Source organism: Carassius carassius, chromosome 7 (genome assembly GCF_963082965.1).
Source record: "Carassius carassius chromosome 7, fCarCar2.1, whole genome shotgun sequence".
In the NCBI taxonomy this organism is placed as follows: Eukaryota; Metazoa; Chordata; class Actinopteri; order Cypriniformes; family Cyprinidae; genus Carassius; species Carassius carassius.
The window spans coordinates 4,850,647-4,876,492 of NC_081761.1; the positions used below are offsets into that span (position 1 = coordinate 4,850,647).

Below are 25,846 nucleotides of genomic sequence, written 5' to 3' on the forward strand. Positions count from 1 at the left end.
ATGCCATTATTTGCATCCATTTCAAATTTAACTTCTTGTCAAACTGAATTTATTATCTTGCATACATGATCAACAGGATTGATCTTCTAATAGTTTTTGAGATGTTACATGGATTGTGTTGCCCAAAAATGTGGGACAAAATGATGCTTTGCTTCCTAGTCTGCATATCCCATGATCATGTTTTCTGAACTACAAATTGAAAAAATAAATTGTAGCATTTCAGGTTGCAGTCTTAAATCCTCTATGAAAAGCACATTTCATGCACTAAATTTTAGCTGGAAAAGTGGCCCATACAATGGTCTCTTGAGGACATTGGATGTGACCTTGTGTCATTTTTATTTTTTATGGAGCTAATGTAGCCAGGGAGGGAGGTAAGCTGACACCCAGCTACACAGTCAAATTGACTGTGTCGGGCAGTTGGGATAAGATCTCCCGGTCAGCATAAGTGTGGCATGTGACCCCCAGTGTGGTCCTACTCCGTTCCGCCCCATTGAGGGTGCGACCAGCGCTGGCCGCTGCCGGGAGAGCCCAATTCCTTTCTCATTACCAATACTGCCATTCTGTGTTAGACAAGTGAGTGAGAAGCAAAAGAAACTGACAGACGGCTTGAACAAGACATGAATATCCTTGTCCATCACCTATTTTTGGGGTGGTTTAATTGTTTTATCTATAGATATGGTTAATAATTGTCATGATATGAAAAAAAAAAAAAATCATGTTTATGCTATCCAAAATTTACATTTTGATTTTGTTTATGCATTGATCCCATGGGTTTAGAAGTCTTTGAATCAGCATCTTGATGTTTATATACAGTATGCAATGGTTAAAAATAAATCTTTGTTTTTTTGTGCTCATTTTATACATCTTCAGATCTGGGCCTCTGATTTCAATCATACAAATGTGGTTTACACCACAATGCGCAGAAAACAACTATATCAGGTTGTTGGAAAAGGGATAGTTCACACACTACTGACCCTCATGTTGGTCCAAAACTGTATGACTTTAACTGAATTTTAATGATATATAACATTATTATTATGATATATAACATTAAAGCAGTCCATACAACTTATATTTCAAACTAAATCTGAAAATGTACATATTATAGCTTTGTTCATGCAACCTTTATGCATGAAGATAAATTTGAAGCCCAAAAGCCAATATTTTTTTTCCATGTCTTATAATGGTTTTTTGCCATTTCGAAAATATGGAAGTGAGAATGAGTAAAATTTTGGTCCGTTTCACACAAGTCTTGAAATACAATCACTATGTATTTTGGTGCTTCCATGTCATTCTTTTGGAGTTTGACAGCGTCCTGTTTTCACTGTAGGAAGAAGAATGCTATTGAAATTCTTCTAACCATCTAATGCATTCCATAAAGGAAAAAAAGTCATACTGGTTTAGAATGACATTAGGGTGAGTAAACAATGACCGATTTCTCATCTGATGTGAATTATTCCTTCATCAACATGCATTTGTGTAGATCTTCATGCATGAGCCACAATGGGATCTATCTTGAGCAGATAAGTCCTTTCCGTGGTCTGAATGATTGCATAAGTGCAGGGCCGTCCACAATCAAACAACCTTACATTCAGGAACACTTTCGATCCCACACTTGATTGTACGTTGTAATTTAAACCTCACTTTTACTATACAATTTACACACTGTACAGCTGTTTTTACTGGGAACACAAGGCAGATATGCAATGTGTAAGAAAAAAAAAACATCACAAGTCTAAACATGTAGATGTCACCTGCAGGACCAGCGAATGCTTCCATCCGTGCAAACTAAAATAACTGATGGGAAATGTCTGTCCGGACAGTTTTTCAGGACATACTATGATGCATTTACAAAATCTAAACGTTGTGATTGCAAATCTCTGCCTTGAATGATGGAAGTCATTATTCTGTAGTGAAGTCGGCAGATAAACCATGGTGCTTTTCTCATTTCATGCTAGTCCTAGAAATCCCGAAGGAACCCAAGTTTATGGGATTACGTTTCATGGGTCATAAATAATGTTGAGTAATGCTCAAAACGTGTGCAACAACAACATTGTTTTTCTTCTTTTCGCCACTAAAAGTTTGCGTTTCTATAGAAATGAAGTCCACCTCAGATGCGTCTGTGCCAGTGTAGAATCCACTACTCTACGCTTGTGCATATGGCAGTTTTTTTTTTTTTGGTCCATTTTTAATTATTTTTCTATTTTGTACACATCCACAGGAGAAAAGCAAAAAAGATGTCTTCTGAATTATATAACATAATCATCATTCAAAAAGATCTCTTTTTTATTTTAATTTTTTTTTTCCTTTATAAAAAGTCTCAAAGTGTCGCTGCGCAGCTGTTGGTTGGCAATGAGGGACGTGAAAGAGAGAGATTTGTCTGTCTACGAAAAAGGTAGTGTTAGAGTGTTTCATCCACTGCCCCCAGTCAGATTCACATTTGAGCGATGGGTGATTCCACTTTACCTTTGAAATCCAGATTTTTTTGGATGGATGCTCCACTTTACATCTTGGCTGTGGATTGGTGGAATCAAAGCAGAATTATAATCTTTGCTCAAAATGGGAAACAAAGAAAAATCCATCTCTTTGTATTGGCATCCTATTGCTACTATGTTCTCCAAAAGGTTCTTGAGAAGATGATTTTGGGACACTTCCTGCACGCCACGTGCAGTAAATCAAACCAGATGCATTGGTAGCTGGTCTGTTTGTGACAATCTGCATACTTTATGTAAATTGCTGAAAGCTTTAAATGGTTCTCAGAGAAGTTGGAACGCAATATAGTATCTAAATCAAGTCATTGATGTTTTGAGAATTAGGCAAATACCTACTGAAGCACGTTGTCTTTAAGTGACATAAGATGTCATACCACCTTCTCAGATCTGTAGACCTCCGAATTTTCATCCTCGTGGTCAGACGTGGCTGACTAAACCTCAAGACCTGGTCTGAGTTCAGCCCATGCTGATTGGTTCCCCTACAGGATGCCACTCTCTGGTGGGATGAGCGAACGGCCTGAGTGGTATCCGGCTTCTTTCCATAATCCCTCTCCGTCTCTCCATCTACCTTCCTTCTTTTCCTCCACCTCGCCATTTTGCCACCTCCTCCTCCTCAGATGTGCCTCTTCATGTGCAGTGCCAAGTGATCAGATCGAGAGAAACACCTGAAGGGGAAGAAACAAATTACTGATTAGCAAACCTTTGTGATCTGAAATCAATATTCCACTTGGTTGGAAACATTCAACGGATTTGATTATATTGGCGCTGATTGTATCTCAATATTATCTGACAACACATAAAATGGATGAGCTGGAACCGTAAAGACTTTCTTCGTTTTAAAGGACTGATTATAAGAGCTTTTTAAATTACGTCTCTTAAATAACTTTGGTAACATTTTGGTTAAGAAAACACTATTGACTAGTTGCTTATTAGCAGGTGTATTACTAGCTTATTGGCTGTTTATAAAGCACATATGAATGCCATATTCTGCATGATCATATTCTAGATCTCTTAACACTACCAAGTACCCAAACATAACTACTACAGCAACAATAATAATACTAATTATATTTTTTAGCATTCTCTTAAAAATGAGAGTCTAGATCAGGTGTAGGCAAGTTCGGTCCTAGAGAGCCGGTCCTTGAGTTCAGTTTCAACCCAGGATTGAACTTGCCTACCCCTGGTCTAGATAAACCTATTGATTGTTGAAGTATCTTGACCTGTCCCTAAGACATATGCTTTCATGCTAAGTCTCACCTGTGCTTAAACAGCAAGGGTAGGAACATGAATTGGGAAATCAAGGGGTGTGTTTTTGGCAGGATAGGACAGATGGCAGATCAAGCCACTGCCAGGAGGCACCAAACCAGCTGGTGTACCTCCACCCTCTTCCACACCCCCACCCCGCTGTCCTGACAGGGGGTCCGGACACAGTCAGGCTGGATTAAGAAGGGGCCTGAGGGCCACAGCTACAGGTCTAGCATCTTAGTCTACTGTATTTACTGTTCAGACGAGACAGGGAGCCCCTCCACATGCTGTTCTCCACTGTTCCCGTCAGCTCCATCATTGTAATGGTAATCCAGGGCTCCCTCGACAACGGCAGAATGGATTCCCCAAGGTGTACAAGCAGCCAGGATGACAAGAGAGGGCGGAGCTGAGCTCAAAGTGAGATACGCAAGTCTAACAAGCATGAAGGACCTATTTATACATCAAAGCGAAGACGAGTTAAGATTCACTTCAGAGGTGGAGGCTCTTGGTCAATACCAGGAGGCAACTGTCTCGCAGGCACTGCACCCAAATTGAAAATGTTCTGAAAGAAAGCACAGATCTGTGTGCTTAGCTTTGTACTCAAAAGGAAATACATACTTGTTTTATATTTTACGATGTTTATGTTTTATGAAATAAAAGTACTTCCATGTAAAGTATGTTGGAAGATTTAGAGCGTACCAGCATGCATTTGCATTGATTAAAGCTTTTGTTCTGAATATTTCAGTTCAGTAATGTCTAAGACAGAACTGTTATTGCTGGAACTAAGTTAACAATATCTGAAAACGCAACTTGTTTAGATGTCTTCAGGTAAATAATATGTGATTTTAGGGACAATTTTGTAAGATAGCGAACAAAACCTCAAAATCTGAGGCAAATTATTGCTTGTTCACGTGATTGATGATGGATTATCAAAGGCTTGAGAAACTGTTGATTCCTAGCAAGCTAAATATCTGGACCTGTCTGTGAAATGTGCTTTGACTGGAAATGACATCAGTAAAGATTTACAGGTGAAGCCAATGAGAGAGCACGATACAGGGTAAGGGACATTTCAGAGGGAGGAATCGTAGATCTCTCTGTGGAGCACTGGCTGTTATCAGACTATTTGTGCATAAAAAAATAATGGCAAAAGGAATGTTTGTAAATGTAAACTGATATTTCCTACTGACACACTATGGCAAATTATACAAATAACTGACTTAAAGCCATTATTTTGTTGGTCAAAATACTGGTGGCCCTACAATTTTGCACAGTAGTGTGTGTATATGTAGTAGAAGTCTTCACAGAAGACCCGAGACTTGAGGACCCAGGGACCTGTACAGGTGCAGGTCTATATTTGAAATGGTCAGCCGGGTCCAGGTCGGGTCCCAGTCTATTACTTTGGGTGCCAATGAGATCAGACATTGTCACTCACCACGTTCACTCTGAAAGCATATCTACAAGACCTGGTGAATACAGAGAAACCATTGTCTGAATAGCAGATGTTTTAAATCATTAAGCTACAGCTACTGGCACAGGTGACAGGTGGACCATACCGATTTGAAAATGAAAAGATCTCAGACTATTCATCACATTTTTAGATCCAAGACACCTGTGTTAGATTTTGCCATTAAAAATAATGTTTAAGATATAAATCAGGTCACACAAATTGCTGACCAAATATTCCCAACATCCCTTCAAGGTGCTAGAACTAAACGAGGCTTAGTAAGAACTAAATTAGGCTGATATGTAGTATCATAAAATATTATTTTTTTTTGTAATTAATTATAAATATAGCATATATATATATATATATATATATACACACACACAGTACAGACCAAAAGTTTGGACACACCTTCTCATTCAAAGAGTTTTCTTTATCTTCATGACAATGAAAATTGTAAATTCACACTGAAGGCATCAAAACTATGAATTAACACATGTGGAATTATATATGGAATTATATACATAACAAAAAAAGTGTGAAACAACTGAAAATATGTCATTCTAGGTTCTTTAAAGTAGCCACCTTTTGCTTTGATTACTGCTTTGCACACTCTTGGCATTCTCTTGATAAGCTTCAAGAGGTAGTCACCTGAAATGGTCTTCCAACAGTCTTGAAGGAGTTCCCCGAGAGACGCTTAGCACTTGTTGGCCCTTTTGCCTTCTGTCTGCGGTCCAGCTCACCCCTAAACCATCTCGATTGGGTTCAGGTCCGGTGACTGTGGAGGCCAGGTCATCTGGCGCAGCACCCCATCACTCTCCTTCTTGGTCAAATAGCCCTTACACAGCCTGGAGGTGTGTTTGGGGTCATTGTCCTGTTGAAAAATAGATGGTCCAACTAAACGCAAACCGGATGGAATAGCATGCCGCTGCAAGATGCTGTGGTAGCCATGCTGGTTCAGTATGCCTTCAATTTTGAATAAATCCCCAACAGTGTCACCAGCAAAGCACCCCCACACCATCACACCTCCTCCTCCTTGTTTCACGGTGGGAACCAGGCATGTAGAGTCCATCCGTTCACCTTTTCTGCGTCGCACAAAGACACGGTGGTTGGAACCAAAGATCTCAAATTTGGACTCATCAGACCAAAGCACAGATTTCCAATGGTCTAATGTCCATTCCTTGTGTTCTTTAGCCCAAACAAGTCTCTTCTGCTTGTTGCCTTTCTTTAGCAGTGGTTTCCTAGCAGATATTCTACCATGAAGGCCTGATTCACACAGCTCTTAACAGTCTGCTGCTAGAACTCCGTGTGCCACTGACCTGGTCTCTAATCTGAGCTGCTGTTAACCTGTGATTTCTGGGGCTGGTGACTCGGATGAACTTATCCTCTTGGTCTTCCTTTCCTGGGGTGGTCCGCATGTGAGCCAGTTTCTTTGTAGCGCTTGATGGTTTTTGTGTCTGCACTTGGGGACACTTTCAAAGTTTTCCCAATTTCTCGGACTGACTGACCTTCATTTCTTAAGGTAATGATGGTCACTCGTTTTCCTGTACTTAGCTGATTTTTTCTTGCCATAATACAAATTCTAACAGTCTATTCAGTAGGACTATCAGCTGTGTATCCACCTGACTTCTGCACAACACAACTGATGGTCCCAACCCCATTTATAAGGCAAGAAATCACACTTATTAAACCTGACAGGGCACACCTGTGAAGTGAAGACCATTTCAGGTGACTACCTCTTGAAGCTCATCAAGAGAATGCCAAGAGTGTGCAAAGCAGTAATCACAGCAAAAGGTGGCTACTTTGAAGAACCTACAATATGACATATTTTCAGTTGTTTCACACTTTTGTTATGTATATAATTCCATATATAATTCCACATGTGTTAATTCATAGTTTTGATGCCTTCAGTGTGAATCTACAATTTTCATAGTCATGAAAATAAGGAAAACTCTTTGAATGAGAAGGTGTGTCCAAACTTTTGGTCTGTACTGTATATATATATATACAGTATATTAATTAATTATATTACTATTACTTGTTTATATATATATATATATATATATATATATATATTTATTTTTTTTAATAATATTTATAATTACAAAATATTATTTTTGCATTAATATATGTATAGGTAAACTGTCTACCTTAGGTGCTGGTCATCATTAAATTGTCTTGCTGCCTAAATTTGAGAAATGATTAATATTACATGTACATGTCTCATTCATGTTGCATTTAGATCATTGTACAACAATGAAAAATGTTTAATGAATGAATAAATAAATAAATAAATAAATAGTGTAGCATTCTCACTGTTTGATGTCAGACTTCATATTATTAAGTGTAATATTATAATTTGAGGTATAATGAGTTGTAATATGATTTTTTTAAAATGTGACATATCAGCTATCATTTGTAGGCGTCACACAGGTGATCGTCTGGTGTTTTGACTCACCTGTCGCAGTGATTGCACTTGAAAGGCTTTGCGCCGGTATGTTTGCGGTAGTGCCTTGTCAACTCGTCGCTTCTCGCGAACCGCCATTCACAGCCTTCCCATGAGCACTTGTATGGCTTCTCCCCTGATACACACACACAAACAGACGCACACACACCTGATTAAAAACGCACCTTCTTCCTCGAGAGGCCTTGAAATCAGCGATTCGGTCCAGCCAGCCGTCTAATTCATTTGTTTTAAGTTGATTAGCCTATCGGAAGAGTGTTGACACAATTGGAGTTTATGAAATACATGATCGTCATTAGAGCGCACAGCTGTCGGACCAAATGAACTCGCACTCGATGAGCTTCCAATGAGATCTTCACTGCGTTTAACAGATGTGAGAGGCTGCGTGTACATTTTTGATGTTGTATGTTTTCGTTGTGGATGGGAGCTGCCTTGTAGGAGAGCTGCGGTTTGTATGGGGTCTCATCGCTCGTTCATTAGCGCTGCTGAACGGAATGTATGAAATGGGGGGCAGACAGAGTTTATTTGGATCTCTGGGAGAGGCTATAATTGGAGTAGTAATGATGGGTAATGGGGAGGAACCTCATATTTACTGTCAAGCAGCTGGCCCTGTCTCCACTGTTTGCCACATCTACAAATCTTCAGAAACAAGACTGTAGCTTCATATAAATTGCTTGACGATAAAATAAGTCAGATTTTCATGCAAACACGGCTCCCAAATTTAACTAGCAGTCATTAAATCAACATGAACTCAAATAAGAAATCAAAATTGATCTTAATACATGTTAGTCTCTATAAAACAAAATTAAAAAAGACAAAAAAAAAAAATTGTTATAAAAAACAACAACAACAACAACAACAAAAAAAAAAAAATCAAGCAACATTCATTTTTACTAACCTAATATACTGTTAACAAATAACCAAGTAGTTTCAGGTGGGAAGTACTAGCATTACAACACATTTGTTTTACCTGTGCGATTGATTGACTGAAAATTATCATTCATCCATCCATCCATCCATTCATTCATTCATTCATTCATTCATTCATTCATTCAATATTTCATATTATATATATATATATGTATATAATATATTGTTGTTTAATTTAAATTTTATTTTATTTATTTGTTTCGTTATTTACTGATTTATTTTAAAAGTCTATTTAGTTGTTTATTTTTAATGGCCTTTCATTTATTCATTAGGATATTATCATTAGGTTATTAACCTATTTAGTTATTTGTTTATTTTAAAATTGCTCTTTTTATTTATTTATTAGGTTATTTATAAAAAAAAACTATTTATGTATTTATTTATTTTAAAAGTTATTTTCTTACATTCTTTTATTTATTAGGTTTATTTATTTATTTATTTATTTATATTTAGTTATTTGTTTATTTTAAATATTTATGAATTTATTTAATTATTTTTAATTAAAAGCTTTATTTATTTAAAGTGTATTTATTTTGCTATTTTTGAAGCTTATTTATTTATTTATCTATTCATTTATTTTAAAAGTTAATTTATTCATTAAAAAAACTACATTACAAAATGTACATAATCCTACATAAAAAAATTACATAAAAATAACTACATTTAAACATCCCTTTTACTTTGAAACAAATACCACTAAGCAAGAAAAATGGACTGTAAATTCATTTTGTGTCGACTTTTTGTTTTTGCATGAAGAAGCTTCCATGATGCCACACTTTCATTCTGAGCCGTAAAAACAATAACAAGTTATATTTAGATCAGAATTTGAGTGCTAAATTGCGTTCCCTTTCTCACACATTCAATAGCTAGCCACATTAAGCAGGACAGGTTTAGACCTGCGCTCCCTACAACCACAGCACCAGCCAATTATAAGTCAGGGAGGCACGGATGCTCGACTTTGTCACCTAGCAACCAGGCAGGAGCGTAACGTAGGAGGCAGCAGTGGAGCCGGCTCGATCTGGCATCGTCTGTCCCTGTGTGCCACCAGCCAATTACTGCTCATACTGGCAGGGGAGGATGCAGTTGCCTGGCAACCGGGATGTTACATGATACATGTATGTACAAGTGGATATATGTGCGTATGTGCAGTGGGAATGAAAGTGCATGGACGAGGTTAACAGTGTAAGCTGAAACCAGCGGTGAGACCCGAGAATCATTCCCAATTATAGAGTCCCATTCAGAGACACACCAGTTGCCTGGCAACTCCCCACCCCCATCACACAACCTTTCCTCTCTCACACACACTTTTTCTCTCTCTCTGCACCCTTACAGGTGCCGGAGTCTCGCTTAATTACATTTTCTCAGTTAAACTGCAGACAGAAAGACTCATTATGATCTGTGCGGCTCACGGCGGCACCAAGCAGAAAGCCATTTTCTGCCCTTAACTGCTTTTCCATGTTTTATACGAATCAGACTTTGTTATAACAGAATGCAGAACAACAGACAAAGTGGAAACGAGTGCTGCCACGTTCCTCTCTTCACCCCTCTGCATTTCCCTAAAAACCTGCTCTTATATCGTTCCCGAACGCCATTCATAAAACAATCCAGAGGGCAATGTCATTTCCATTCAGGCTGCCTCCGTTTCTGTACAAATCTCAATCACAGAATTTGTCAAAGTAATAACGCCTCCAAAATAGGATTTTGCTAAATGCAAACGAGTTGAGGAATCGCTTTGCATCAGATTTAAACGCAGCTCATTGCTGCTTTGTTTTTTGGACAAATGCAATACGGAAATGTACTACAGCTAATGAATTATGCAGTTTTACTAAGCAAAAATTTGCATCAATGTGTCAAGCAAGCACAACAGCACAGTTTAAAAAAAAAAAATTCAGCAAAATGTATATAATATAATATAATATAATATAATATAATATAATATAATATAATATAATATAATATAATATAATATAATACTTTGAGTAAAATCATCTAAACATTCTATAATATATTGTTTGGTATCAGAGTTCAATGCAACTCATTGCTTCTTTACTTTTTTGGGTAAATGCAATATAGAAATTGTGGTCAAACTATAGGAAAAAGTATATTATATCATATTATGTTATATTATATTATATTATAATGGATTTTGATATTTCATAAATATGTACAGATATGTGGTGGACAGTAAGATTTTCAGAGAATTGTTACTTAAAGCTACTATAAGACTTCCGAAAGCACAAGTAATTTCAAATACTTTTATGGTGCTTTCTTGTCCTTTTTGGACCTTGACAAGGCGTCCTGGTATTCTTGTGCATTCTGGACCGTCAATCTTCGTGTCATAATATATACGGCCTAAATACTTTCTAATGCATCAGAAGGGAGCCATTAACACGTGGCATGTTCTGATTTCAAGAAATGGGGATCTACTCTGGTGTGTTAACAGGCGTGCAGCAGACATAGGGAAATATACAGACGAGTACGTCTCATTTCAGCTGGTCTATCCATCATGAGGCAGTTATTCACTCCGTGGACAGCTTTGGGACAGCAGTCTGAGTGCTTTTGGATTGAGATCGAAGAGACAGAGAATTATGGCCATTTCCTGCACCATTCGAATCTGCTGAGGAAGTACTGTCGCAACCTTGAGAAGATGTTTGCCACCGAGGGGCCGGACAGGCACGCTGCCATGGCGATGATGAAGTACCATTAATTACATCAGCTTGTTGCTTATTGTGTAAAATTAGATTGATTGTGCAAAATAAGAAAATTTATGATAAATGTGGTGGAATTGACTGAGTATTTCTAAATATATCATGTTATTACTGTAAGAGCAAGTTAAGTGTTTATAGCTGCAACTAAACTAAACACTTTATTAGATTAACACACACACACAGACACACACACACACCCACACACACACAGAATATAAAGAATAAAGAATATAAATAAATAACTATGATTACAGTGCAGCATTACCAATCCCAGCTTGTAGGCCTGCTCATATTTAAAAAATATACATAACTTTTCCAAAGTGTAAAGTGCAGCATCAGCAGTTTCAGTTTTTAGACCTGCTCAGATTTCGTTATTGCGTTGGACCGATCAGAATTAAGAGCAAAGGTCTGTTTAAATGCCGACGGGAGCTGCGTTTGAATTAGAATAGTTATTTTCCTAGTTGTAGTGATGTTCACACTCGCGTGATGCCTTTTGAAAACCTTAGGCCGGTGACACACTGGCATATTGCACCTGTCAAACATAGTCTATTTTGCCGTCAATACTGTTGAAGGTGTCCTTTATCAGTAGGCTTTATATTTATATATGCTCAACATGAAGTATAGATATTGTTGTCGTGAAGACAAGATCCTGGTCTGTCGGCGATCTCCCTCTATGTCACCTACAGTAGCAGCAGCGCACCATAGACCAACGCTACTTTTGCGTCATCGAAGGGTAACGCCCCTTTTTGGGGGAAAACAAACGGATTCCACTGATACAGAACTCGCTCCAGGGACCTTTTGTTTTTCATTGTTTCTGATGTGTACAGGCCTGTCAGACACAATTTCAAACAGATATTGTTTAGTCCTAGCCTGCGAATATTTCAAACGAAAAATCAGTTAACAACTAGTATACAGTAGCTAGTCGACAACAAAACTGTCAATAGCTTAAATCAAGTGAAATATGATCCAAGTAAACCACCGACTCCTCTTGACATGGCCTCATCATCTAGTTTATCATACTGTGAGTGTGTTAATGACAAAAAATAGGCTACTAACTTGGTAATTCCATGAGATAATGGTAACGTTAGATGTCTGAATATTTGGCCACTGCGTGGGGTCATTAATCCAGTTTTCGACCATTTCAAAGGGACCTCTGTCCAGTAGCTTCTTTAAATACCGCTCACGGTCCTCGGCCGGCAAAGAGAGTGTATATGTTTGTGCCATTTTTGCTATCAAGAAACTAGAGCGAGTTCTGTATCAGGGGAATCCGTTTGTTTTCCCCCAAAAAGGGGCGTTACCCTTCGATGACGCAAAAGTAGCGTTGGTCTATCGCCGCGTCAGGCACGATTCTGGTGTGTAAAGACAGAAAACGCGAAGCAGCCGTCACGCAACTGACATGCAACAGAAACAACACGCTCACGCCACGCAGCCAGTGTGTCACCGGCCTTAGAATCAGCTGCAGGGCGGGATTTGCGCTGAAAGCGGAGACTTCCGCCACTTAATATGTTCGTTTGGAAACACGAAAACGTACCTATGTTCCGCACACAAAATATTGCATTCGGTCATTCGGTACACACGTGCACTGTTCCGAAAGCCCTGTACCGAAACGGTTCGGTATGAATACACGTACCGTTACACCCCTAATATATATATATATATATACAATATCGTTGAATGGATGATTCAATGACTCACTCAAATAGTCACTTTTTTAATTTCTGTATGATTTAGTTTTTCAGAACAAATTGGTTGAATGAATGATTCAATGCCTCACTCAAATGCAGTAATTTGTATCGTTCCTGAATAAATCAGTGTTTTAGAACAAATCATTTCTACAAATGATTCAATGACTCACTCATAAAGAAATTCACTTGTTTCATTCCTGAATGAATCAGTACTTCTGAACAAATCAATTCATTTTTTTAATTGTTCCTGAATAAATCAGTATTTTAGAACAAATCAGCTCTATAAATTATTCAATGACTCACTCATAAATACAGTTAATTGTTGATTATTTTCGAATGAGTCAGTTAAGTGAATGATTCACTGACTTGTTAATTCAAATGATTCGATGACTCACTCATAAATACAGTTAATTGTTTTTGAATGAGTCAGTTAGGTGAATGATTCACTGACTCATTAATTCAAAGGCGGTCTACTTGCCACCTACTGGGGAACTTTGCAATGCAGGACCATTCACTGAAAAATGGGAAAACATCAGCACAATAATCAAATTGCAAATAATTAGTGAATTTCAAAAATATATTCGCCTACCTGTATGTGTCCTCTGATGTGCCTTCAAATGTGAACTCTTGGTGTAGACCTTCCGACACCCGTTGAACTGGCAGCGATGGACCCTCTTCTTGTTCTCTGCCATCTCGCCAGCTCCCATGGTGCAGGTGCCGCCCTGTTCTCCGTCGCTCTGTGCTCCGCTGCTGCCGTGCTGGGGAGAAAGTGGGACCGGGTGAGCCGTCACCAGCTTGGCAGAACTCAAGCCCACCTTTCGGGCCACTAGCTTGAGTGTGAGGGTCCCGTCGGGCGAGGCACTGAGTGTGTGGGTGGGTTTGACTAAGTGACGGCCCAGTTCTGGGGATGAGGGAGGTGTCAGGGAGGTGACGGCATTCAGCTGGGCTGCGTTGACCCCTAAGGCGATGTCTGGAGAGGTCACAGTAGAGGAAGTGGAGGAGAGAGTTTCTTTGCGTGGGGTGAGGCGAGGAGGAGGAGGAGGAGGACTGGGGGGGTTGTTGAGGCCGGGAAGGAGGGGGTCTAACAGGTCTTCATCCGCATCTTCCTTCATGAAGGAGGGAGTAAGGAGGCCGTCTAGTTCCTCATCAAAAAGGTCAGAGAGTCGTTTGGGTTCTGTCTGCAGATAGCGTTCCAACTCCAAACATGTCTGTGGAAAAAGATTTAGGTGTTTTATTTTTTTTTGTTTGCCATTCTTGAACACACGATACCTACACATCATAACTGGTGCAATTTATTAACATAACCATTATATAAAGCATTTGTAAAGCAATTCTTACATAGATTATTTTTGCTGTTCCACTGACAAAAAAAAAAAGAATGGGACAATTTTGTTGTAAAACCTTAATGTCAAGACTTCATAAAAATATAAGACTTCAAGAATTGAATAAATTATTGTTAAAAAAACTCTATATAAAGCATTTTTAAAACCAATCATGTGACAATCCATACTTATAAAAAACAAAACAAAAAAAAACATGGTTTTTCCATTACTTTTTTAGACCTAAAACCATTCAGATTTTATTAAAATCATTATAATAATTATTATTATTTGTAAAATGATGCTTGATTTGCTGTTTTTTTTTCATATAGAACTTCAAGCATTCATAAGCAATTCTTAGGACAATTGTTTGTAAAAACCATAATTATGTATTTTTTGTAAACACACATAAATTGCTTACTTTATTCACGAAACCTTTATGTTAAGCTTTCGTAAAAATACTCTCATATGAATCATCCCTTAAACAGTTTTATTTTTAAATTGGCACCAAGAATGTAATATTATTATTTTTTTTTTTTGGTAAAGCATTCTTACATGAGTAATAAAACAATGCCATTCATACAGAAATCATTCATTAATAATTTGCATAAAAAAATTATGTTAGAATTCCATCCGTGTTTGCACACATTTATTGCGCTGGTTTCATGATTTAGTCATCAGTCATAAAACTACTTTACATCCTGTAGGTTTATTTATATGGCCTCAGTCAAGTCACTGAGATGCATTTAAAATGCAGTTGTTATTTGACACCAGATCCATTTCTTCTTTTAATATCACTTTAAATATCGCATTTTGTTTGTACCTATTAAACAACCCAAGCAATTAAATGCTAATCTACCTCATTAGCGCTGCATGTAAAGTAATGTGTTTTTGTTTTTCTTTTTCTTCAGACTAACCCCTCTCTGGACTGTTAACTGGGTATGGAGACTGCTACTGCATATCATTTGCTTCAGCAAGTCTTCAGGAATAGATGGTTACACTGTGATTGATTACACAGGCTAGACTGGAGCTCTCTGGAGCTGAAGAAACAGACCTGGCCTGGATTGCTTGTTAGTGCGCTTTATGTGGAGCAAAACTGGCTCTTCAAACAGAAGGGGAGAGAGAGGGAGAGTGTTTGAAAGAGAAAGAGCCATCAGACTTGGATTCTCTCATTTTGGATGAGTTTTTATATTTCAGTCTAAAGAAATGCGCACAGAACAGCAGCGTCAACACAATACGATTTAATGGCAACTTATGAGCCGCTAAGACTTCAAGGGGCCATACAATATAAAGAACAATAAAATTGTCTTTATTTTGAAATTAAACAACACAAAACCTCTTCCAGTGAACACTATTTTAAAACTGTAAACTGCTTTAAAAAAGAACTGTAAAATGCTCTTTTGCGATTACTACGACGTGGGACAAATATGAGTTTATTAAAATATTGGGTAGAGCACATATTGGGTGGAGCATATATTTACTAGTTCTGTCAATTGATTGATCATGATTAATCGCATCCAATATATATATATTTTTTATTTACATAATATATGAGTATTTACTGTGTATATTTATTATGAATATATAAATACAAGCACATGCATGTTAAAATTTTAAGAAAAATATGTTGTTTATATAATACATATAATTATATATATATATATATATATATATATATATATATATATATATACATATATATATATACACATGTATATACATGTAAATAATTTCTAAATATATATTGAATGTGTGTGTACTTATATATACATAATAAATAAACACACATACATATATTACGTAAACAAAAACATTTATTTTGGATGTGATATATCATTGCCAATTGAGCATTACATTAATGCATATCTGCTTAAGGGATATTGAAAAAACCCAATGGGAACAAAAACAGTTGGAAGCTGAAAGACGCAAAAATGCAAAATGCTAAATTAAATTACAAAAACAAAAACTAATAATTCCCCCCAAAATTATTATAAACAAATAAAAACTTTTTTTTTGTGAATATCCTTAATAATGAAGGATGTTAGACAATTGGATGCCATAAAAAGCCTTATATACACTGTACATATATATATACACACAATAATAATAGAAAATACATTTTTTTATAAATATTTATTTTTTCATTAAATTGTATTATTTATATTACATAAAATAAAAAAATAAAAAAATGTGTTAGTTACAAAAAATGTAAGAATGTAATTTTTGTGTCTGTGTGTATTGGAAATAACAAAATGCTCCTCCTTTAAAGTAAATTTTTTGCACAGTTGTCTAAGAAGGAGCAGTAAAGTCAAGTTTTTATTTTCTGAAATGTTTTTCATAACATGACCCAAACCTTTTACAAAATCATAAAGAACAGTAACCTATCATCTCAGACAAACTGGCCTCTAGCTATATATTCGCTTGAATCTCTGGCTCCAAACACGACGGCGGTTCGGAGCAGCTTCTGTTGCTAGGCGATGTTGTTTGCTTGTCATTTTATGAAAGGAGCGTCTGCCGTTTTTTCTCAGCGTTAAAAGCATTTTAATGTCTGCGCTGAACTGAAGGTTTCAGAAGTCAGGTAAACAGAGCATAGCTGAACTGACATTACCTGAGACGTCACCTGGAATATCTAGACACACATCTTCGCTTACCCGTCTCCAAGCAATCTGCTAAAAGAACCATATCTCTCAACTCGTTCAAAATAAATATTTGCATTTCTAAAAATCTGTTGTTTTCCCTTTTACAAAAACACACATGGTTTCTCGCTGTGCCCTGAACTGATGGGTAATTAGTCATTTAAACAAAGCAGTAAAGAGATACTCTCCATTCAGTGAAAGAGCTGATGGGCTTGTGCATCTCTGTGCATGTTTCCCAGCTCAACCAATGACATTTAAAAGCCTCCACTCAGCACGCCGGCAGCGGTGCGCACTGTATGGGCCTTTTGGACGCACGCCGACACATGAGGGATTGATTTTCTAATGTGCTATAGGGCTGCGGTGGTCTGGCATGTCATGCCTGCATGCTGTTGAACCGTCACACGTATGACAGGAACACGGGCAGACTGAGTTCATGGGAGTGCGCGTGAGCACGTCATATTGAGAAAGGGCAGACATGTGCATATGTGTGTCGGGAAAAAGGGGCAGATATATTTTGAAGGTGAGGCGTTTGGGAGTCAGGTCTTTCTTATCACTCTTTTGCTTTTCTCCGTCTCTTCGCCCCTCCTCCCGCAGGCCCTGAGGAAGTGACATTCAGGGGATATTGTTACTTAAAATGGCAGCAAATTCAATGCATCCAGTGCCGTCTGGGTCGCTTTGGGCCATGTGATTTAGCTGTGCTGCAGACTGGATGCCAGTCGAGTCGAAAGCGACGCTGTAAAAGCTACCTGGTGGATTCGCAAATCTCTGACAATTTGGATGTTTAATCAAAACTGGACGCAACTCGACGCCCCAGTTTTGTCATAAAACAGGCAATAAAAAGGCAGTGCGTCGCTCAGTTTGATAACAGATGGCTTGAATTTCTTCTTGTAGTCCCTGTGTGGGTCACACGTGATCTGTGAGAGACTGTGACATAAAACAAAGCTCAAGTCCCAAGTCAAGGTCATTCGGTGTCTTCCAGGCGTTTCATAGCTATCAGAAAGCCAAGCCAAGCTATTAGGTATTCATGAAACTGAGATGTTTGAATTGGTATGAACAGATAGAGTGCCACAGAGTTTTCATCTGCAAAAACCAATTAGATGAAACGCCATTAGCATTACATAAACTTTCTAAAAAACAGCTTTTCTTGATTGAATGAGACACATGCAAGCAAACAGCAGATATTCACAACCCAAGAAACGAGCTGGCAATTGTAAATAGGCAACAGTTAAAACCATTTTACATATATATATATATAATTATAATAAAGTAATAATTATATATATATACACACACATTTATACACATATATATTAGTGCTGTCAAACGATTAATCGCGATTAATCATATCCAAAATAAGTTTCTATTTACATAATATATGTGTGTGTTATGTGTATATTTATTCTGAATATATAAAACACACAAATACATGTATATAGAAGAAATTACGTTTATATATTAAATATATTTATATGATATTAATTATATGATTATAAATATATATACATGTAAAAATACATGTAATTATTTTCAAAATATACGCTGCATGTGTGTGCATTTTATATATATTTATAAATAAATAAATAAATAAATATATATATATATATATATAAATATATATATATATATATATATATATATGCTGTCAAATGATTAATCATGATAAATAATATGTATAAATAATATATATATATATATACATATATATATATATATATATATATATATATATATGTATGTATGTATGTATGTACCATAAATATACCATGGTAAAAATCACAGCTAGAAATGGTCATGCATAATAGAGCAATGATTGGTCAAGAATGAATACCGGAAGGTCATAAACTTTTCATTTTTAATTTGGTAGTCCAATTGGTTATAATTGGTCCACATGTTCTTCAGTTAAAAAAATAAAATGCAGACAGAACTCTGGCATCTGAGATACATTTTTAACTAATTCCTCTTGACGTGCTGTCTAAAAAATGCAATCAATATTCGAGGCTCGAGATGCTTAAAAATTTGGCAAGATGTGATGCAACAGTAAAACACGTTGTTCTGATCCATATGTACATTGACAGGCAATTTTAAAATAGCGCAGAAAGAACTCGTTCTACACTCAGCTGATTGATTTGGAGTATTTAAGCAGCCAAAATGAACATCCCCAGTGACAACCACTACACCAATGACAAAAACACCACCACAGAAACACAACAAACACATGAAAAATATCAACTAACATTTAACAGGTGTGAGGTTTCTTCTTTTTGTCCGTTCTTCCTTCAAATATTTTTTAATTGGCTGTTTAATTGGCTCTTTTAATACTGAAGTTTCAACATTTGTGTGTTAGCGAAATTCTGCTGTGCCAATATGCTAAAAAAATAAAGGTTCTTAATAAAACTTCTATTATTATTATCATTATTATTTTTCATTTAATTTTGTCACACTTGAACATGGATCACACATACAAAAACTGAGTGGATTCAAGGATTTTATATGGGTGTCACGGGTCAATTTGACCTGCCATAGGAATGAATGGAACGTCATGTTGACCTGCGAGGGAAAGATTTGTTACAAAACATGAGGGAAGGAAGAAGACTAGGAATTCGGGATAGAATATATATTGCTGGATCTGATTTTTTAGCCATAGATAATTTAAGTCAATAAAGTTTTTGTTCCTTTTTTATTTATGTTTATGTTACAGCCTGCAGACTTTAAACTTAAAAAAAACAAACAAACAAACAAACAAACAAACAAAAAATATATATATATTGTGTGTGATTCCATACAAGAAACCAATTTTTTTTTTCTCCAAAAAAACAGTTCTTAAAAGAACACATTTTTCTTGATGTGAAGAACAGTTAAAAATCTTTTTCACTACATAGAACCTTTTGGTTCCCTTGGAAACCTAAAATTGTTCCTCAGATTATTAAAATGGCTTTCGCAATAGGAAAAACTGGTTCTCTGAACTGTTCACTGAAAGGTTGTTTTGGCAACCCAGAATGGTTCTTCTAAAGCAATCCCTCAATTTTTAACTCTTACCCCGCCAAACACAGAACTTTCCGGGTTTCTGCGTTTTCACTGGTATACACTTAGGGAAGCTGTTACGCATCTCCTGAATGAGTCCAGAATGTGCTGATCAAGAACACAGGCGTGGAAGATGCAGAAACTAGCGATTTCATATGTAACATATGCAATTGGAAAATAATGCGATCATCAACATATAAATGAAAACTCCCTTATGTTATCCAGTGAAATGTCGATGTCGACTTTGGGGCTGCTGATGGAAGCGATCTACTGCATCTTTGCTTTGATCATCATACTGAATATGATCCAGATGTAGTATTAGCTAAAAATTTGATTTTCTCAAAGGCTCTGTTCTTTATTTTGATGTATTGTTCAAACACTGAAACAACAAAATATTCTGGAGGCCATGAGATTTTAGCGAAAATGATCAAAAATTCTGGTGGGGGCTGCCAACTTTTTTCAAATTTGCTGGCGGATAAAGAGTTAAGAGTGTAGTTAGGATATGGTATAAAAATAGTACACAAATAATTAAATCATAATAAACCCCAGTTGCATCTTAACTCCACCTTATAAAGCGTGCATGTATCTACCAGTATCGAATGTCACTGGGTGCAGAAACTGAGCAAGTGAAGACCCCCTGCTGGCATCTTGCACCACATCGTAGAAGGAGCGACTGTCAAACATGGTGAGGTTTGAACTGATAAAGTGAGTCATTTGTGACATGCCCCGCAGCGAGCGCAGCTGAGAATATGAGAGTAAGAAACGCAAGGCCCTTCACTGTCAGTCACTTATGTGCCCTTTTTTTGGAAGCCTGTCCATCGTTGCCGATTTGTGACCTGTTCCTCGCCGCGGGTTTGGCGTGATTTATCATCTGTAAAGTGATGAACCTGGCTCGCGATCGGTTGTTATGGCGGCGATGTTGACACGTCTGTCTTCTGTAGTCGAACCCGCTGCGCAATTATCTTTTCTGCATCCGTGCACCTGTGACAACATGTCACTTCCTCTTGCATCTCAGTATGGCCTCTAGGCATCGAACCCATCACAATACCAATGTATATACGACAAAAACGGAGCAACGGGTGAGCGCAATACAAGACCGGCTATCGCTCACTTTATATTAAGTTTAATATAGTGAAATCTGATTTGATAAAGGAGAGATACCCTCATACAATCTTCCCCACGCACCATGTCGCTCAGTGGGAATAGCGTCATGTGGCGCACCAATTAACAGCAAAGCACTGCATCCTTCCAGCAGACAAAGCTAATAAAACAAGCTGGTTATAAAAATGAATGAGGAGCCCGTGGAAGAGAAGCAGCACCATCATCTAGACCAAATGCAAACAGCTGTTAAGCAACCTGACAGAGAACTGCTCTATTAATTTTAGGGAGATGATTTAGAATCAGCTGTCCTCAGCTAAAGGCCGTTGGCGGCGGAGAGGCAAAAACATGAGAACGGGGGTCATTTATCAGGTCAGGTCAGGTTGCTGATCGCTGTACTAGAACATTTGTCAATTGTGGAAAATAATCTTCCTCTGCGGCTGGAACCTGCATTTCCAATTTCGAGAATGGAAGAATCGTTTGCTGCTCGGGACACGTGACGTTTCCATATCGGCCATCTTTCAAAAGCATCTGCACTTAGATGCATTAACTGTTGTGCTGTGCTGAAAATCCTTTACCCAATTTGGTGTTCCTGTGACCAGCCTTTCAAAAATATTTTGCTATTTTATCACCAAATCTTTATTGATTTCAAGAAAACAATTTTGTAAAAATGGTTGAATCCAATATTTGGTGATAACAGTAGAACAAGAAATGTATAATAATTTATTTTGTGTGTGTGTGGAGGTATGGCTTGGGGACTGATTGTAACAATAAATAATACAAAATAATATTTAAAAAGAAAATCCTAAAATCACAAAATTTTGGTCTGATGAACATTAACTAGCATTTTTGGGAAATAAATATCCTCATTATTTATTTATTTATTTTTGGTCAGTCTGATGAAATGGGAGTTTAAAAATTAATCTTTTAATAACAATTTGTTTAATTTTTTTAAAAATGTTTATCCATACTTACCACAAAGTTTTGAATGTTAGTGTATCGTGATTTCCACCAAAATATTAAGCAGTTAAATATTAACATTGATAATAAGAAATAATATTTTTGAGCTAATCAGGAATAAATTTTTTTTTTTTTAAATATATTAAAACAGAAAACAGTTATTTTAAATTGTAATCTCAAAATATTACAGTTTTTCCTGTATTTGCGATCAAATAAATGCAGCCTTGGAGGCTTCTTTTAAAAATCGTAATTATTTCAAACTTATGATTGGTAGTTTGTGTATTTTATTCATTTAATTATTAGGAACATTATTCCTCTCTGTAAGTTCCTGAGTTAATCAAAAAGGTATTTGTTGCCATTCTGATCATACCAAGTTTCTGATATACCACATGAAAGCTGATTAGCCACTGGACATAACAAAGAAACCCTTCCAAAGGCTTTTTAAAAGATCAGGCCCTGTTAGATATACACACTGACTCCAGCTATCCACTTACTTCAATGACACCCTCCTGACGGATGGGCTTAGAAGTGAAACTCATCCAGCCTGTTCTCTGATCAGTCATTGATCTGTAATGTAAGGCTTGGGCTAAAGGGAGAGGGGGACCACAAATGACCACCTGCCAGTGCTTTGATTCAGGAAGGGACTGGCCAGCTGGCAGCACCCTAAGACACAATCCCCCTTCAGGCTGCAGCCGATCGATAGGACGGGGGGAATGATGGGGCCGTGCGTGATCTCATCAACAGTGGCCCTCACAACTCGCCCTGCCTCCCATTTACAGCCTCGCCAGGCGGCGCCTAAAAATAACCTGCATCTCATCTGCAGGAAGCTTGCCGACACACACACTGGCACATAGTCTCGGCCATACAGAACTCTAGAGATGTGAGAGCCAGACCTGACTAAGAAGACTTTATAGTGAGTTCGAAGCATTTATATTACCAAGTTATTAACATTTGATTTATATATATATATATATATATATATATATATATATAGAGAGAGAGAGAGAGAGAGAGAGAGAGAGAGAGAGAGAACAAAAATAATAAAAATATTTTATATCACATTATATATATATATATATATATATATATATATATATATATATGTGTGTGTGTGTGTGTGTGTGTTTTAATATTTTAAAATATATGTTTTAATACTTTTATTCATTTAATCATAAATATTTTTCTGAGCAAAGATGTTATAAGTAATTGTATTAAAATTATGATTAATTAATAATAATAATAATAAATTATTATTATTGCTATTTAGAATACTCAGTATTTTTTAAATAATTAAAAAAATATATTATATCATTTTATATACTTTGTAATTTTTTTTTATCATAATTAAATTTGAATCTCACTAAGCGAGTTAGTTACAGCTAGCTAGACTGTAGAAATATTTGTTACCAGCTAACTAAGTAATTAGATTTAATCAAAGAGAAATCTATTTATAAATATTTAAGAACCCCTTTGAGAATTTTGTTACCACAACAGTAACATAAAAATGCATGCTAAGCTGGACTGGCCACTGTGTTAGCCAAGTGTCTGTATATGTTTACATAAATATTTTTCTGGTTTAGCTTGAGTCCGTAAACCTAAAATTAACTATACACAAAACGTATTAAATTATTACACAGACTCCAGAGTAGTTTCTAAGCATCCCTGCTGACTTTTTCAAAGGAATGACATTGATCTAAGTGTACGAATGCTCACATTATCTGAGCACGGCCGTTTGCTGAATGTAGGCTAATGTCTCCTGACACCTTTAAGTAACCATAAAGGCAAAGCTAGCACTCGTGAAATGCATCCGGAAGAGCCCTGTTGACATAAGCATTAATAGGACCATGAGCAGTGAGGGACAAAACATTGGCCTCCACTAAAGATGTAAATGTTTTCTCAGAGGACGTTTGTTATATATCTCCTTGTTGATATATGGACCTGTCCGATTCCAAACACAGCATTGGGCGAAGTCGCATATAACGGCAGAAGAGGATAATGACTTAATTATGCCTGTGCTTATCAAGGAACCTCTGCAAACAGAATATCTTCAGTCCAAGATTAAAGGGGCTAAAGGTGCTAAAGGTACGGAGTAGCATGTATTTCAGGTCTGATAAACCAGGTGCCGGCAATATAGCAGATATGACATAGCGCCAATTAAGAAATCACACACTCACACAGAGGCCCTGGTATATTTTTACAAGCTGGAGGCAAATGAAGCACTCCAAGTGTTCCAGTCCCTCCTGAGCTGTAGCGCTAATCTTATGCTTGCACTTATGGGGGAATGGCAATGTAATTAGCAATAAACCAGCTCTCTGATGTGTGTGGATCAATCAGCACTATGCCATTACAAGCTAGTTTTACTCTTTGAGGAAGAAAGGGCTTGACCGTAAAAAGAATGTGCACTGACCGTTATTTCTTGCCAATAATATGACTATTGCAAGCTAAACAAGGTTCTCCAGTGGCATTTAGTTTTGCGCCCTGTCAACCTTATACATGAATAAACATATATGTAGAAATATATAAACAAAAATAGTATATATATATATATATATATATATATATATAAATAATGTCAAATATATATTTAGAAGCTATATATACACATTTATAAATACATTTGTTCAAATAATTAAATATTTCTATAATAATATATATTATTAATGTAATATATTAAGGCTACATACTTAACTTTGCTTTAATTTTTCAGTACTATAATTAAATTTTTATCATTCCATTTAATAGTATGATAAATTATATAAAAATATAAATACACAAATTTGTAAATAAAATACTTATTCTTTTCTCTCTCTCTCTCACATACACACACACACACACACACACACACACACACACAAACAGAGAGAGAGAGTGAGACTATAGTAACATTATAAAAAAAACAATATAGCCAATCAGTCAGTAGAAATACAAAAAATTATTTCAATATAATGCACATAATGAGAACCTGCAGCTCCGTAAATGAATCGGAAATTGATTCGTGAACTGTTCAGGGCTGCATTTCCCAAAAGCTTCGACCAATGGAGCTACAATCAATTTAGGCTCATGATGCTTTTGGGACTAATAGACTACACTTGTGTTGTACCTTTCTGATTCACTAGAAAGAACTGGCTCATAAGAATAACTAGTTCATGAATCAGACGACATTCGTCACACTGTATGTTTTTGATTGACAAAAAAAAAATAAATAAATAAATAAATAATAATAAAAGAACTCACACTTATTCACAGTAAAAAAAAGATACAAAAAAACCACAAATAATAATAATCACTCTTTGGTCATGCTCTGGTCACACTGTATGTTTCTGATTCACTACTAAATCAGCTGAGAGTCATTTAAGTGCAATGAGATGTTGATAACTGGCTGCAAGCTCAGCTGACTTCTGGTAGCAAGTCTTTGCAATATTTCAGGCAGTTCAGCACAATACAGTCTCAGAGGCAATATAGTGGCGTGTTAAAAACCCCAGGTTAGAGGTCACTGCATGGGTACAGAGCCCCAGTCAGACGCTTCATCAGCAAAACTATGTCAGGCGTGCAATAGTGCTTTGTGCGCTCTGCAACCTCGCACTTCGCCAGTGTTCCCTGCGCTCTCGATGTATGCGTCAAGGCCTTTGTCACTCTAATTGTCAGAGGGAGTTAATTTGAATATGAATTAGTGGTGACATTTTCTCTCGCAATGATTTGAGTGGAAGCTAAAAGGGAGTAGGCGCTTGCTATCAGCACGTCGTATTAATCCACGAAAAATTGTGCGAGGGCTAAATCAGGATTTACAAAAGAAGAAACATTAGCGGTGGTGCCTCAAAGTCAATCCAATATATTTCCCATTGAT

At 36.7% G+C, this 25,846-nt stretch overlaps 1 protein-coding gene across 1 annotated transcript in view; it reads right to left on the bottom strand.

Moving 5' to 3' along the window:
- Window positions 1–1,280: 1,280 nt before the first annotated feature.
- Window positions 1,281–25,846, bottom strand: part of klf7a (Kruppel like factor 7a) — a 38,586-nt gene continuing 14,020 nt past the window's right edge. The window contains exons 2-4 of the mRNA XM_059553568.1: window positions 13,558–14,176; window positions 7,640–7,763; window positions 1,281–3,157 (exon numbers count right to left, since the gene is read on the bottom strand). Of these exons, the coding sequence (XP_059409551.1) occupies window positions 3,106–3,157; window positions 7,640–7,763; window positions 13,558–14,176 (795 nt within the window). The 3' untranslated portion in view covers window positions 1,281–3,105. The remainder of the gene's footprint in view (window positions 3,158–7,639; window positions 7,764–13,557; window positions 14,177–25,846) is intronic.